General features: G+C 39.7%; 1 protein-coding gene across 1 annotated transcript in view; it reads left to right on the plus strand.

Annotated features, from left to right (window-relative positions):
* Positions 1 to 14395, plus strand: part of Shoc1 (shortage in chiasmata 1) — an 80928-nt gene that overhangs the window by 22879 nt on the left and 43654 nt on the right. The window contains exons 8-11 of the mRNA XM_052717216.1: positions 3383 to 3484; positions 5550 to 5658; positions 11852 to 11946; positions 12802 to 13044. Of these exons, the coding sequence (XP_052573176.1) occupies positions 3383 to 3484; positions 5550 to 5658; positions 11852 to 11946; positions 12802 to 13044 (549 nt within the window). The remainder of the gene's footprint in view (positions 1 to 3382; positions 3485 to 5549; positions 5659 to 11851; positions 11947 to 12801; positions 13045 to 14395) is intronic.

The raw sequence follows: 14395 nt of genomic DNA on the forward strand, positions 1-14395 counted from the left end.
AGAGAGAGAGAGAGAGAGAGAGAGAGAGAGAGAGAGAGAGAGAGAGAGAAATGGCAGGGTTATATAGGAATGAGAAGCTTGGAGAAGGGAAGCCATTGAGCTGGAGAAATTTAGGGTAGGGAGCAGGGTGAGAAGAGCCAGAATGCCAGCATGGACTCTGTAACAGGTACTTTGTGAAGCTGAGAGAGCCTGAAGGCCAGTGTGCTGATGTCCTGAGTTTCTTTTGGACCTACAGATAGTTCATCAGTAGCATATGGAAACACAACACACTATTGTATTTTGATTTTTTATCCTGTAAATTTATTTAATTTCTTTATTCCAGGTTTTATTTTGTCAGAGCCTTGCGTTTTTATGTATAATATAATATCTGCAAACACACAAAATTTGACTACTTTCCAGTTTGGGTGTCTTTTATTTCTTTCTTGCCTCACTTCTCTATTAGGACTTTTAGTGCTGGGGTGAAAGTGGACATGCTCATCTTTCCTTGTCTATAAGCCTCCACATTTGAGTGTTATGGTAGTTTGAATGTATTTGGCCCCCATAAACTCATAGGGAGCGGCACTATTAGAATGTGTGGCCTTGTTGGAGGAAGGATGGTCTTGGAGGAGGCTGGATGACACATGCCTTTAATCCAGACCTTGAGGCTAGAGGGCACACCTTTAATCTGGGCCACACCTTCTGTTGGAAGTGTCACTGTGGGGGCGGGCTTTGTAGTCTTTTTCTCAAGCTTCACTCAGTGTGACGGTCAGTGGACTTCCTGTTGCCTCTGAGTCAAGATGTAGCACTCTCAGCTCCAGCACCACGTCTGCCTCTATGCCACCATGCTCCCCATCATAATGGACTGACCCTCTGAACTGTAAGCGAGCCCCCTCAATTACCTGTTTCCTTTATCAGAGTTGCCGTGGTCGTGGTGTCTCCTCACAGCAGTAGAAACCCTAGCGAGGACAAGTGTCAACTATGACATTAGCTGTATAGGTCCTCCGCGTGCGCCTCATGGTCGCGTAGCTGGGTGTTCTTGTGGGGCTCCAACAGTGGGAGCGGGAGCGTCTCTGACTCCTGTGCCTTGCTTGGGATCCGTTTCCTCCTGCTGGGTCGCCTAGTCCAGCCTTGGCATGAGGGTTTGTGCCTGGTTTCAGTGTCACTTGTTCTGTTGGGAAACAGGAGGAGAGTGTATGGAGGAGAGAGGAGGAGAGGAGAGGGACTGGGAGGAGTGAAGGGCCCAGAAACTGTGGTCAGGATGCAATGTATGAGGGAAAAAATGTAGTTATGATAACAGTGTAAAGAAATTATATAGACTTAGGAGGAAGCAACGCCATGCTAATGCAATTACAATTTCTATTCAGATGGAATATGAGCTTTCTAGAAGCCAGGATACAGAAGAAAATTCCTGTGCATGGTGTTACAGATGGCCAAGGCAGGAGAATTATGACTTTCAGCCCAGCCTGGGCTGTGTGATCAAACCCTGCCTCAAAGTTAAAGGGATGGAGGGAGGGGAAAAGAGAAAGAATATGTTATGGCCAAACTCTATCCTATCCCTAGATTCTTATTGGAGGCATGAGTTAAGATGGACATTGCAACCTAAAAGCAACATCACATGGCTGCAGATTCATGAGATATTGGAAAAGAAACCTGAAAGCATCTTCAAAACTCACTTATTATAAAATAAAGAGAGGAATTATTCATTGCAATTTTTCAAAATGAGCATTAATAACATCCAAGGACACAATAAAACAAACAGATAAGGTGCAAAGTGAAGAACTGAGGGGGTAAAGCCCCATCATCTTGTGTTGTCAAACTTTGATGTTTATTTTAAGGTTTAATTTAAATAATTTGTTTGGATAAAATTACAAATTTCAAAATACATGATAAAGTAGTAAAAAGTGATGTTTGGAATGTAAAAAAAAAAATGAAGTTAGCTGTATTTTCCTCCTGTGGCTTTTATTTAAATTCTGCTATGTCCCACTAATGAGAGTTTTGTTTATTGCACAGTAAGTTGTCAGCTTGGCTCAATATTTGTAAATTTTTTCACCCCGATTGCAGGAATAAGTTAAAGTCTCTGTTAAGTATTTTTTAGCCTTCCGTGATCTTCCTGGACACCACCCAAACGTGTAGTTCAGGAGTCGGTTTCTGATTTAGGTGGAGTATATTTATAGTGCGTTTGGAACTTCTCTGTTGCTCTCCTTTCCTGAATTCACTCTCCAGCTGCTCTTAACCCTGAATGCCAGTGCAGTCGGATCTGTCTTCAGATTTTCCAAGACAACGAGACTACATGTTTTTATCCAGGTTCTGGGTGCCCTAGTCAGCACCTAGTGAAGAGCTGTGACACGGGAAAGTGCTCGGGGCCAGTTTACTCCAGTTCTCCCAGGGCCTGCTCCTGACGGTCACTTTATATATTTTGTAATTCTAAGATCCCACCGACTATAAGACCATTATCAACTTAATAATATATGCAGGGGAAAAAGCCTAAGTGTGCATACCAATATGATAATAATTTCATAAACAAAACCGAAAAAAATCTATTACACTCAAGGAATTAATGTGTACACTGTTTACAAGAGTTGTGTGTTACAAAGAAAGAAAGGATGAAGTTAAAAATGAGCAGTAAATGAGAGGGCTAGGGAGAGGGCTAGGTCAGTTAGGTGTTGCCACACAAACATGAAGATCTGAGTTTGATGCTCAGCACCCACTAAAAGCCAAGCATGCTTGGACATGCCTGTGATTCCAGTGCTGAGAAGACTGAACAGGACGATCCCTGCATCAAATCAGTGAGCTCCGGGTTCAGTGAGAGACTGTCTGGAAAATAATGTGGCAAGTGACCAAGGAGGATACCCAACATCGACCTCGCACGTACACATAATAGCAATAATAAAGTAATAGGCACAATATGCCAGGCAGCTGGAAAAAAGATAGTCATTAACACAGACCAGTGCAGGTAGGTGTGGTCCAGTGGCAGAGTGCCCAGCATACCCAAGGCTTGGTTTTAATCTCCAGAACCACAAGTACAATGCCGGCTAAATAGAGTTTAGAAAGTCACCATTTATGGGTGAAGATTAGGTTTCTCAAAGTGTTTATTTTCTTTGATGTTCATGACATATGGATTACCTACCCTATCTTAGCTTCCAATCATTATGCTGACTTTTTTTCATTTTTATATTCCTTTGATAGTTTTAATTGATGTATGAGGAGTGAGAAGGAGTATGCTTTGGAGAATAGGAATTCACCTCTTATGTCAGCATTTTCTTCAGAGTATACAGCTCTCTCTAAAAGAAAAAAAACTGTAAAGTAATAAGGATACTTTGAAAGGACAAAGCCACAGAGTAGGGTTACAAAACATGACTTTAATGGTACTTTTGTTGGTAGAGTTTCTTCTATTTCCTTTCAGATCTTTCTACCAAGCATGAATTTGATACTGAGGATATGAAATGCAACTCCACAGAGATCTTACCTATTGCAAGCCCATGCGAACCAGAGTGCAGTGAACCAGGTAGAGTTTTTGCCTAAGTCATTGACTTACTAAGAGTTTGCTATATGATGTAAAAGCACACTAAATTCACACTTACAGTCTACTGTGAATCAGTTTTCCTGTTCAAACCTTGATCATTGTGATCCTACTTGTCGTCTTTCCCCCTTTTCTGCTCCTTTATATTTGTTCTGTCAGGATCTTGTCAGCAGCAAAAGTGGGTCATATACATAGCAGAGTTACAAATATTGGAGAAGATGAATGGAGGAAATACTACTGAAATTCAAGTACGAATCTTGGGGCTTGTGAGATAGCTTAGTCAGTAAAATGTTTGCCACACAAGCATGAGTACCCAAGTGCAATCCCCAGCAGCCAGGCTAGCTGAACTGTCGCACCATAGGTTCAGTAACAGACCCTGTACTAAAAAATATGGCGGAGAGTAATTGAGTAAGACACCTAGCATTGACTTCTGGGCTGTACACTGGTGTGCATGCATATGTACTCCTACCTACACATAGTCTTAAATTATAACTGACTAAATATACCTTTCTTTTTTTAGTATTTTATGTGTGCCTGAGTGTATGTATGTACATCATGTGTATGCAGGCGCCATCTGAGGCCAAAGGAGGGCATCAGATGCCCTGAAACTGTAGTTGTAGGTGGTTGGAAGCCACCCAGTGTGGATGCTGAGACTCAAATCTGGGCTCTATGAAAGGGTAGCAAGTGATCTTAACTACTGAGCCAGCACTTTAGCCTCCACACTCTATATTTCACTTCAATATTAGTAGTCTTGTTGATCTTTGTTATACTTAAAAACACACCCTTTAAATCAGATATTATTTAGTGGGGTGTGGGTGATGCCGTGGTGCATGTACAGAGGTCAGAAGGCAGTTTGTGGGTATCAGCTCTCTCCTTCCACCATGTGGATTCCTGGGCTTGAACTCAGGTCATCAGGCCATCTTGCTCACCCTGTTACACTCCTTAGAGCAGGGACATCATTCTCTGTTCTATCACTATTTTATCATTATGATATCAAATTTGGAAACTCTGCATCATGTTTTGTTCCAGAATAAAGCCAGATTGTGTTCTTTTTAAATTATATTGATGAGTCTGTTACTTAGTTACATTTGCACTTGGAGCACATGGAAACACTCAGGTGTTTACTGCTCTATACTATACTACTTTTCAATAAAGGCAGATCTATTTTTCAGGCCCATTCTATTAATTTGACACTCCTGACAAGGACATCCAGAGTCCTGACTCATTATGGTGAAGAATTACTCCTGTATTTCCCTAACATCGCCAAAATTTACTGTGGAAATAAAATAGTCCTATCTCCTAAGTGCTGACAACATAAGCTGTCAGAATTAAAACTCTTATTATACACTAAGCTCTTGAGATTTGTCCTACACAGAAAACTCAGTAAAGTTCAGCTGTCATTGTAGCCTTTTAAAGTCACCACTGTCATAATTGAGATACCAGGTGATAAATCTGTAGTTCTTTATGTAGATATAAATTTAGGACTGTTACTTTATATCTCTAGGACTCTAAATTTCTTGTGTTTTGTGTGTGTGCACACATATATGTGAGTGGAAGCCAGAGGTCAGCCTGGGCATCATTCCTGGAGCCTCTTTGCTTTCCGAGATAGGCTCTCTCACTGGGACTTTGGGCTCACTGATCAAGGATAGGCGGCAGTTTCAAATGCATGCCATCATGCCCAGCTTTTTACCTGCATGGGTGCTGGGGTTGAACTCGGATTCTGATACTTTACCAGCTGAGCTATCTCCCTAGCCCTACCCCCAAATTTCTTCTCACTGACATATTTTGTTGCCGTATGAAAAACTACATAGTGGCGCAGATTGGATTTGATGGTTAAAAACACAGTAGGACACAAAGATGGGTTGGAGGTGTGGGCCTAGGCGGATTTGAGGAAGAGAGGTGAATATTAAAACACTGTACTAAATTCTCAAAGGGCTAATACAAGTATTTCATTGCAACAAACTGATTAAATCAAATAATTATTTACAAGAGTTCTAAATTTTATTTATTTTATGCAGTATTATATAACTTTAATTTTCATATATTTCAGGAGAATTAGAAATGCCACTAACCAGTCTAAGCTTACCAAGGCAACATTCTCCAGTGAGTTCATTATGTGCAGGATTTCAGGCATTTCCATTTTCTGCTGTGTATAAAATGTAAGTAAAGATTTTATCTAGAACCCAAGCTGCAGTTCAAGACAAGCAGTTGCTTTTTCTTATTTTGTTTTGTTTTTGTTTCTTGAGACAGGGTTTCTCTGTGTAACAGCTCTGGCTGTCTTGGAACTCAGTCTGTAGACCAGGCTGGCCTCAGCTCACAGAGATCCACCTGCCTCTGCCTCCCGAGTGCTGGGACTAAAGGTGTGCACCACCACTGCCCAGCTCAAGATAAGCAGTTTTTAATGAAATCCCTCCATTTAAAGGCAACTTCGAAGATGCTGTTATAAGAAAATATGACACTATATAATGTGTGTTATAAACAGCTGTGGGAAGGATATGAATATATATGCACACATCTGTTTTTTTTCCCATAGAATATTGTTAGATGATGACATAAGAAACACATAACACTGACTTTGCCTAGAAGGGAACTAGATAATATGACAATATGGTAGAAGCTTTACAATATAATCTTTTACAATAATATTTAGAATTTTGAATGTGAATATATTACCATCAAAAGTTAATAACTTGAAAGTTTTAAGATCCTGACATGGAAATAAAATGATTAGGAAATTGCCTTTGACCACTTGCCAGTGATACTCACTGCCATGAAAGGCACATTGTATTAGTGTATTAGTTCCATAACAAATACCACAGACTGGATGGCACGAACAATAATCTTTTATTTCCTCATAGTCCCCGAGGCTACTGAATAAAGTGTTTGCTGGGTTGGGTTTGGTCATGTAGGATTAAGAAATACTCTAATGACTTCATTTACCTAGCTACCTCTTTATTGAATTACCTCTTTATTAAAAGACCTTATCTCCAAACACAGTCATAGTCTGTTATTCTGAGGATTAAAGATTCACCATATGACTTTGGAGAATCACAATGAACCCTAGAATAAGTGGTTTAAAGTTCTGTATTGTAGTTTAATTCCCTGGCTCCATCACTTGCTCTTAATTGCTCTTTTCCTCAGTCTCTTTCTCTGTAGTCCTGGTGTCTACTTCAAAGACTTGTTGTAAGGTCTTCTAAAAGAAGGAGTAGGTAAGGGTTATGGAATAGTTTGTTCATCAACTTATTTCCTGGAGAAGTACCAGGGAGTCCAATCCCATTTCTATTGGCGTATGTCCTTTGACCTTGCTTACCTATGTTATGATGGCATCAGTATAGAGAATACCAGACATGTAGAACCAGGGGTCGATCCATAAACCAGTTCCCATTGTTATTGCACAGAATGGTCTATGGTCTTAGAATTGATACTGCAAAGCTAAACCATCATATTCTAGTTGAACCTGAAATTGTATATTTTAGTAGTCCAGCATACTTGACTGCTGACAGAGTCTGAGGTAGCTTTGGATGCTATCTTTTATTATGTGGCATACATAAATTTAGTGTTCTCCAAGATAAGTTAGTCTATTATCTTGGAATAAAGCCACTCAACTTTGCTTCTTATTCAAGTCACAAAACTAGGAATACAATCTGGACAGTCATCTTGGCTCCCATTGTAAACTGGAACTTAATGTGTCCTAAATCAAACACCTCCAGGAGAATTACAGGAATGCCTGCAAACTCCTTGTGAATGATCCCTAAGTTGCTCTTGCAGATCAGCCTGCTCTAGAATAGCCGGAAACAGTTGCAGCAAAGGTCCTAGAACTCATTGTGAGTTCTGTACACATCTTTAATGGTCTCTTTGGTGTCTAACTGAGACATGGAGGAGCCAGCATTGAGTGCCCTAAGTGTATCTTCACATTCTATTTAAGAATTATTTACATTTGTGGTGCAACATCATGCTGTATAGAACTCTACCGTGAGTTTGGCTTGTCTGTAGCGTGAATGAGTCTGGAACAGCACAGCATAATCATGCAATCACATATACTTTATTTAATACTTTAGTCCCTCTGCTAAGGTGAAAGGTGTTTATTTGCAGGACACAGTAATCTTTATTAGGCTCTTTCACTGTCTTATTTACTCTGTATATTCTAATCTGCCTGAGGAGGCAGGTTGGCAATTGGAAACAGAAACCAGTATTTATTAGTATAATCTTAAATTTCAATTAGCATTTAAATATTATATAATAACTTAATAACTCTTTAATCACACAGGCTATTTTCTATATATTGTTAGAACTCAAATATCTAGTGAGATTTATGAAACAGGTCTTGCCTAATGAATTATGGTTTGGCAAAGTTAGAACAAAAATGGCTTTTAAAACAGTTAATGATTCTAGAGTCATTTGAAAGTTACTGATCACAGCAAGAAATAAGTCATTTCCATCTGACTTATGGCTAAAACCTTTAAAATTCCCATTTAAAAAATGGCTTTCAATCTAGTTGTGGAATCTCAGCATCTGGGGGCCTGAGCAGTAAAGTCATGAATTTCAGACCAGCCTGGGCTACATGTTGGTTACCTGTATTTTTTTTAAAAAATGTACTTCAATTATAAAGCTTAAAAAATGTAAAATATTTTAAAGAACTGAGATACTAAGTAATGCTGCTGTACCTTTGACTTACTTGTAGTGCCTACTACATGTAAGACCCTCGTTAGGTTAGAGAGAGAAAAAGCAAAGTTGGGATGAAATAAGGTTGTATTTCCTTACTAACTGACATGGGAAATACGTCTTCAAAATGATTCAGTAAAAGCAAAAATATTTGCTTTTATTGGGCATGGCTCTCTGAAGCATTTCTCTTATTTCCACTTCAGGATAATTATCTACAATCTGAAGTGTATTATTAAAAAAAAAAACCCTTGATAAATTTCAAAATTGTCCTGATTTCTCGTTTTTTCTACCAAATGACCAGATTTTTGGGTTTTGTGGATGAACTGTGTGGTTGAAATCTAGCTTTCAGTTGACCCATGTTGTCAGTTGAGTATCGAGAAGACTTACCATTGCCATCCTTATTTATGTTTCATATGAACTGAGAAACAATATAATCAACTCTCCATTTCAGTGGAGATGGGAGGTTTGGGATGTGAGGACTTGTAAATCAACAGTCTCTCCCTACCAGGGCCCGTAGCTTCTTAGCTACGAATGAGCTGTGGTTGACATCAACTCTCGCACACATTTCATCCTTTCCCCTCTGCACTCCAAAACTGACACACAAATTTTACACATAACCCCCATTACCTACCAAAATGTAGGGGCTTGATCTAAATTTAAGACCTTGTCACTTCTGGAGAAAGTAGGGCCAATAGGATTTTTGTGTAGTTCTGATTCTTAGCAACAGAGAGACTAGAATTTCTATAGATAATGGACTCAAGGATAGAAATTTACATAAAAATAGTATTAGCCAGGCAGTGGTGGCACACACCTTTAATCCCAGCACTCAGGAGGCAGAGACAGGCAGATCTCTGTGAGTTCAAGGTCAGGCTGGTCTACAGAGCGAGATCCAGGACAGGCACCAAACCTACACAGAGAAACCCTGTCTCGAAAAACCAAAATAGATAGATAGATAGATAGATAGATAGATAGATAGATAGATAGATAATTAATTTAAAAATAAAAGAAGTGATTGTGATGGCTAATCCTTACGGCTAACTAGATTTAGAATCACCTAGGAGACTGATGAAGCACACTCATGGGTGTGTGTGACTGAGGATGTGTCCAGAGGGCATTAACTGAGAGGGAGGAAGGCTCACCTTGGATGTAGATGGTACCACCAATGGGCTTGGGGTCCTGACACAAGAGGGGAAAGAAGAGAGCAAATAAGCACCAGTATTCCCTGCCTCTGCCTTCTGGTCAGCCATGAAGTAAGCAGCTGTCTCATGCTTGCTGCTCCTACCCCAGGACGTTTACCGAGGCTCACGGGACTAAGCTCATGGACTGAACCCATGAACCAAATGATATTCTTTCACCCTTAATTGACTTCTATTTAGCATTTGGTTGCAGTGATGAGAAAATTAAGTAATGTAGAAAATATTCTGGGGCTGGAGAGATGGCTCAGTGGTTAAGAGCACTGGCTGTTCTTCCAGAGGTCCTGAGTTCAATTCCCAGCACCCACATGGTGGCTCATAACCACCTGCAATGAGATCTGGTGCCTTCTTCTGGCCTGCAAGGACACATGCAGGCAGAACACTGTATACATAATAAATAAATAAATCTTTTTTTTTAAGAAAAGAAAAGAAAATATTCTGCTCACTGTCAACGTCACACCCAGACATATCACTTTAAACCACAACATCCCATCCTTGTCCCACAAAGGCTCTTGTCCAAATGCATTCAGTCTATCTCTTTGAGCCCCAGAGTCTTAAAAGTTCTACAATTGTTTGAAAGGCCAAATTCAGTCTCAATTGAGACTCAAAGCAGTCTCTTACTTGAACTTCCGTAAAGTCAAAAAGAAAATACATACTGCCAACACATACAATGGGACAGAGTGAATATTCCCACTCTGAAATGGAGAGAAGAGTATAGAAAAGAAGGATGAAACCAAAGTGAAGCCCAAACCCAGTAGTCTCGCACCCAGCCTCTGAAGCATGCAGTATTCTGATGTATGTTCCACGGGGCTTGGACAGCCGGCCTGTGTGACCTTGCCATTTGCAGCTCACATGACTCATGCCTTTATTAGTTAGTGTTTCTATTGCTGTGATGAAACACCATGGCCAAAAAGCAACCTGGGAGGAGAGGGTTTATTTTGCTTACATTTCCACATTACAGTCCATCATAGAAAGCAGTCATGCAGGAACTCAAGCAGGGCAGGAACCTGGAGGCAGGAGCTGATGCTGAGGCCATGGAGGGGTGCTGCTTACTGACTTGCTTCTCATGGCTTTCTCAGACTGCTTTCTTGTAGAACGCAGCACCACCAGCCCAGGGATGGCACCACCTACTTTGAGCTGGGTCCTCCCCCATCAATCACTAATTAAGAAAATGCCCTATAGGCTTCCCTGCCTACAGACTACTGATCTTATGAGGTTCCCCCCTCTCTGATGACTTTAGCTTGTGTCAAAGTGACAGAAGACTAGCCAGGACACCCTCTTGGCTCCACTCATTGCCTACAGTTCTCCTCGTAGATGATCTGTATACTGGCAACTCCAGCATCCTGAGGTCTTTATAGATCATCTGCTCAGAGGCTCACTGCAGGACATCCAACCCTGTTTGTTATAACATTACCTGGCCCCCCACCTCTTCTTTTTAAAGTGTGGCTGAAGCTTACATGATCCCATAGCTTCATGTAGATGATGCCAAAGTCTGCTGCCAGTTAAAGCAGTAGTCCGTCCAGCCTCCTCGGACCATGGCTGTAGTAGTGTCTGAGGAACTAGGAACTTGAACTAAGGGATCCATTTCCCTTGATGTCCCTGTGGGAGCAAGGTGCTTCATCACTCTCTTCTCAAAGGAAAGTCTTTCAAATAAACCTTAGAGTCTGTGATATTTGGAGTCTGTCTAATACCGAGATGCTGAAAGTATCTTTCATATGGCCCCGTATGAAGTGCTTAGCTTCCCTTTAGTGGTGCTGATCTCTCTAACAGCCCCAACCTCATTATCTAGAAAGTTAAACCAACCCTTTGCTAGCCCAATTCCATACTTTTCACATCTTCCCACTCTGCTTTTTTTTTTTTTAATCCCAACTAGTAGTCACAAGTAATCAATTTCCATGCTATTTATGTTTGTCATTGCTCAACCAAATATCTGTCAGGAACAGTTGAAGTGAGGAAGGATTTGTCTCGGTTCCTGGTCTCAGAGAGTTCATTCCTAGTTGCTTGGCCCTGTGGGCTCAGGCAACACATCATTATAGAGGTTGGAGCACATGGCAGGGAACAGCTCTTCACCTCCTGGCTGACAAAGGAACAGGGAAAGGAATCTAATGCCCATTTGCTTTCCCATTCCCTCCTTTTATTCTGTCGGGGATCCCCAGCCATGGGATGGTACCACCCACCCAGCCCTCAGTTCACAGAAATGCCCTCACTGATACACCCTCGCCGTGTGGCCTCACTAATCTCCTAGGTGGTTCTGAATCCAATTTTTAGCAAGCAGGACTAATTGAGGAATTTATTAATACCAAATCTTTCAGGGAAGGAAAAAGTAATTCGAAATTTGGTTTATACAACTCTACTTCAGTTTTATACATTTACAAAATAGAGTTCATTTTTACTTGCATTTATATGTAAAAAAAACTTAGAACAGTACTCTTCTTAAAATTGTTATACAAAACAACCAATGCTATTGATGAGTTAAACTTTGATTCTTCTTTTACAGTAATTTGCTTACTGCTGGAGAATCGGCTAACAAATATTGTATGCTGTGGCAATTGAGAAGCTGCAGAAACTCTTGGGTCTCATTCTTGCTTACAGGTACAGAATGCTTGCTACTGAACAGTAAGTAGAATGCAGAGTACAAATGTGAGATATTTTTCTTTGACCATTCCATAACAGGAAATATGGAACATAACACAAAGTCCAGTTATCTTTTAGAGGCTCATTAGATAAACAAGGACTCAATCTGGCTGACTTTTTCATAGTTCTTATCTATGAAATAAAGAAAAAGATCTAACACATACACTTATATATGTGTTGTGTAAAGAGTTTGTATGTTTTTAGTCTGTAAATTGGTTGTGAAAGGTATTCTACATAGCTAATGTTAAAAGTAATGTAAAAGTTTTCCATTTTTCAAGCATTCCAAGAAGGATGGTTTAAAATCTTTAACAAAAAACATTTGTAATTTAGTAAAATAATTTTTTTGAGTGGAATAACCCCCTCCAAGGCTCTCTCCTTATTTATACAATTAGAATAATAATGATGGTGTTGTCTATTTTCTAAAAGCATGTGTTTATATAAAGACAAACACAGATGTAAAAGTGGAAACCTGGAAACAGGATGTGGGCTATAGCTCCGTGATCCATGCACAGGGTAGCAATGTAAAAATCTCTGGGTTTAATCCTCAGAACTGAAAATCTCCCCACCAGGAAACATTTCACATGTCCATTGAATAAATGAGTAGATCAGCAAATTGTGGTAGACATATAAAATGAAATACTACCAACTAATCAAAAGAAATGAACAACTCCACTTTATTTCTGAAATAACAGAATTTTAGATATGGAAAACCGACTAGTGAGTGCCGGGGACTAGTGTTGACAGGAGGGTATGCAAGAGAGAGGAATCCAAATGTTTTTCATTTCTTTTTCCCTGTGTTTGTTTGCTTTCAAGTTCCAAGATGTCAGGAGCCCAGCAGTCAATACTCTCTTGCAGATATGAGGAATATCTTTTCTATCAAAGGAGACAGCCTTGTGATTAACCCTGCAAAAGCACAGAGGTGGAGACAAGCAAGACTAAATCCAATAATGGCCCACACCTTGGAGCATCTGAAGGCATATTTGTGTCACAGTGGTCTGTCTTCTCAGGAGACTAAGCTGGAGGTTTTCCTGCCTACAAAAGTGCTTCAGCTGGTCTGTGAGTACAGAATAGTAAATATACCTTTGACCATTTCATGAGAAGAAATCTGACACTTGACTTCTCCTCAATGGTTACAAAGATATTCACAAAGCCTTAACACTGCAAATATGCTTCAGTCCTGCCATTTTAGGACTTTTGGCCCTCCTGGGCTCTAAGTTCTTCTCAGAAAAATAGGGCAGTTTAACTAACTAATCCTAAAACCCTATTCTGCCTAAAATCTGCAATCTTACTTTTAAAGCTTCTAGCCATTTTTTTTTTTTTTTTGGTTTTTAGAGACAGAGTTTCTCTATGTCCTGACATTCACTCTGTAGCCCAAGCTGGCCTTGAACTCAGAGATCTGCCTGCCTTTGCCTCCCAAGTGCTGGGATTAAAGGCTTTGTGCCTGGATTGATTCTTCAACTCGGCATAGCATTATGAGATTCATCCATGCTATGTGTAGCACTAATACATATATTTTATTGATATGTACTTATTATACATACTTCACCAGAGTTTGATCATCTCCCCAGAATTTATTCCCAATTTTTTAGTGTTGTGAGTAAAACTTCTTTGACTGTTTTGTGCAACACTTCTTATGGGCATGGTATTATTTTTCTTGAAAGAATATACAGAAGTAAAATTGCTTATTGTTATTGCAGGTGTTACAAGTTTTACAAGAAACTATTAAATTGTTTTCCAAAATTATTTCACCATTGTGTATGCCCACCAGTAATGTGTGAATTTCAGATATGTGGAAGCAGCCTTTCTAATGGACATGTGTAAGGCTCTTGTGGCTTTATTCTGTATTTCCCTAGCACCTAATAATGATGAGTATCTTTACAGACTCAGTGACCAGATTTATTATAATAGAATTTACCACACAATTTAAAATGCATCAGTCAATGGGTCTTCATAAAGTCAGATGTGTAGAGTCATCACCACAGACTATTTTCAGAACACTTTTTAACCCCTCCCTCAAATCCCATATCCATAAGCAGTCATTCTCTATTTTGCTCAGCTGTGGAGTGACTAATCTGTTCACTGTCTGTATAGAGTTGCCTCTTTGAGATAATCTGTATAAATAAAAACTGTCAAATATTGGTCTGTTGTGACTGGTATATTTTATTCAACATCATGATTCATCTGTATTGTAGGGTGTGTGTAATGTTCAAATCTTTTGCCAACTTTTTTTTTTTTTTTTTTTTTTGGTTTTACGAGACAGGGTTTTTCTGTGTAGCTTTGTGCCTTTCCTGGATCTCGCTCTGGGATTAAAGGTGTGCGCCACCACCGCCCAGCCATTTTGCCAACTTTTTAATTAGGTTTCTTTTTAAATGTTCATTTGTAAGAATTTAAAAATATATTTTGGATT

Source organism: Peromyscus californicus, unplaced genomic scaffold (genome assembly GCF_007827085.1).
Source record: "Peromyscus californicus insignis strain IS unplaced genomic scaffold, ASM782708v3 Scaffold_5__1_contigs__length_169319896, whole genome shotgun sequence".
Classification (NCBI taxonomy): Eukaryota; Metazoa; Chordata; class Mammalia; order Rodentia; family Cricetidae; genus Peromyscus; species Peromyscus californicus.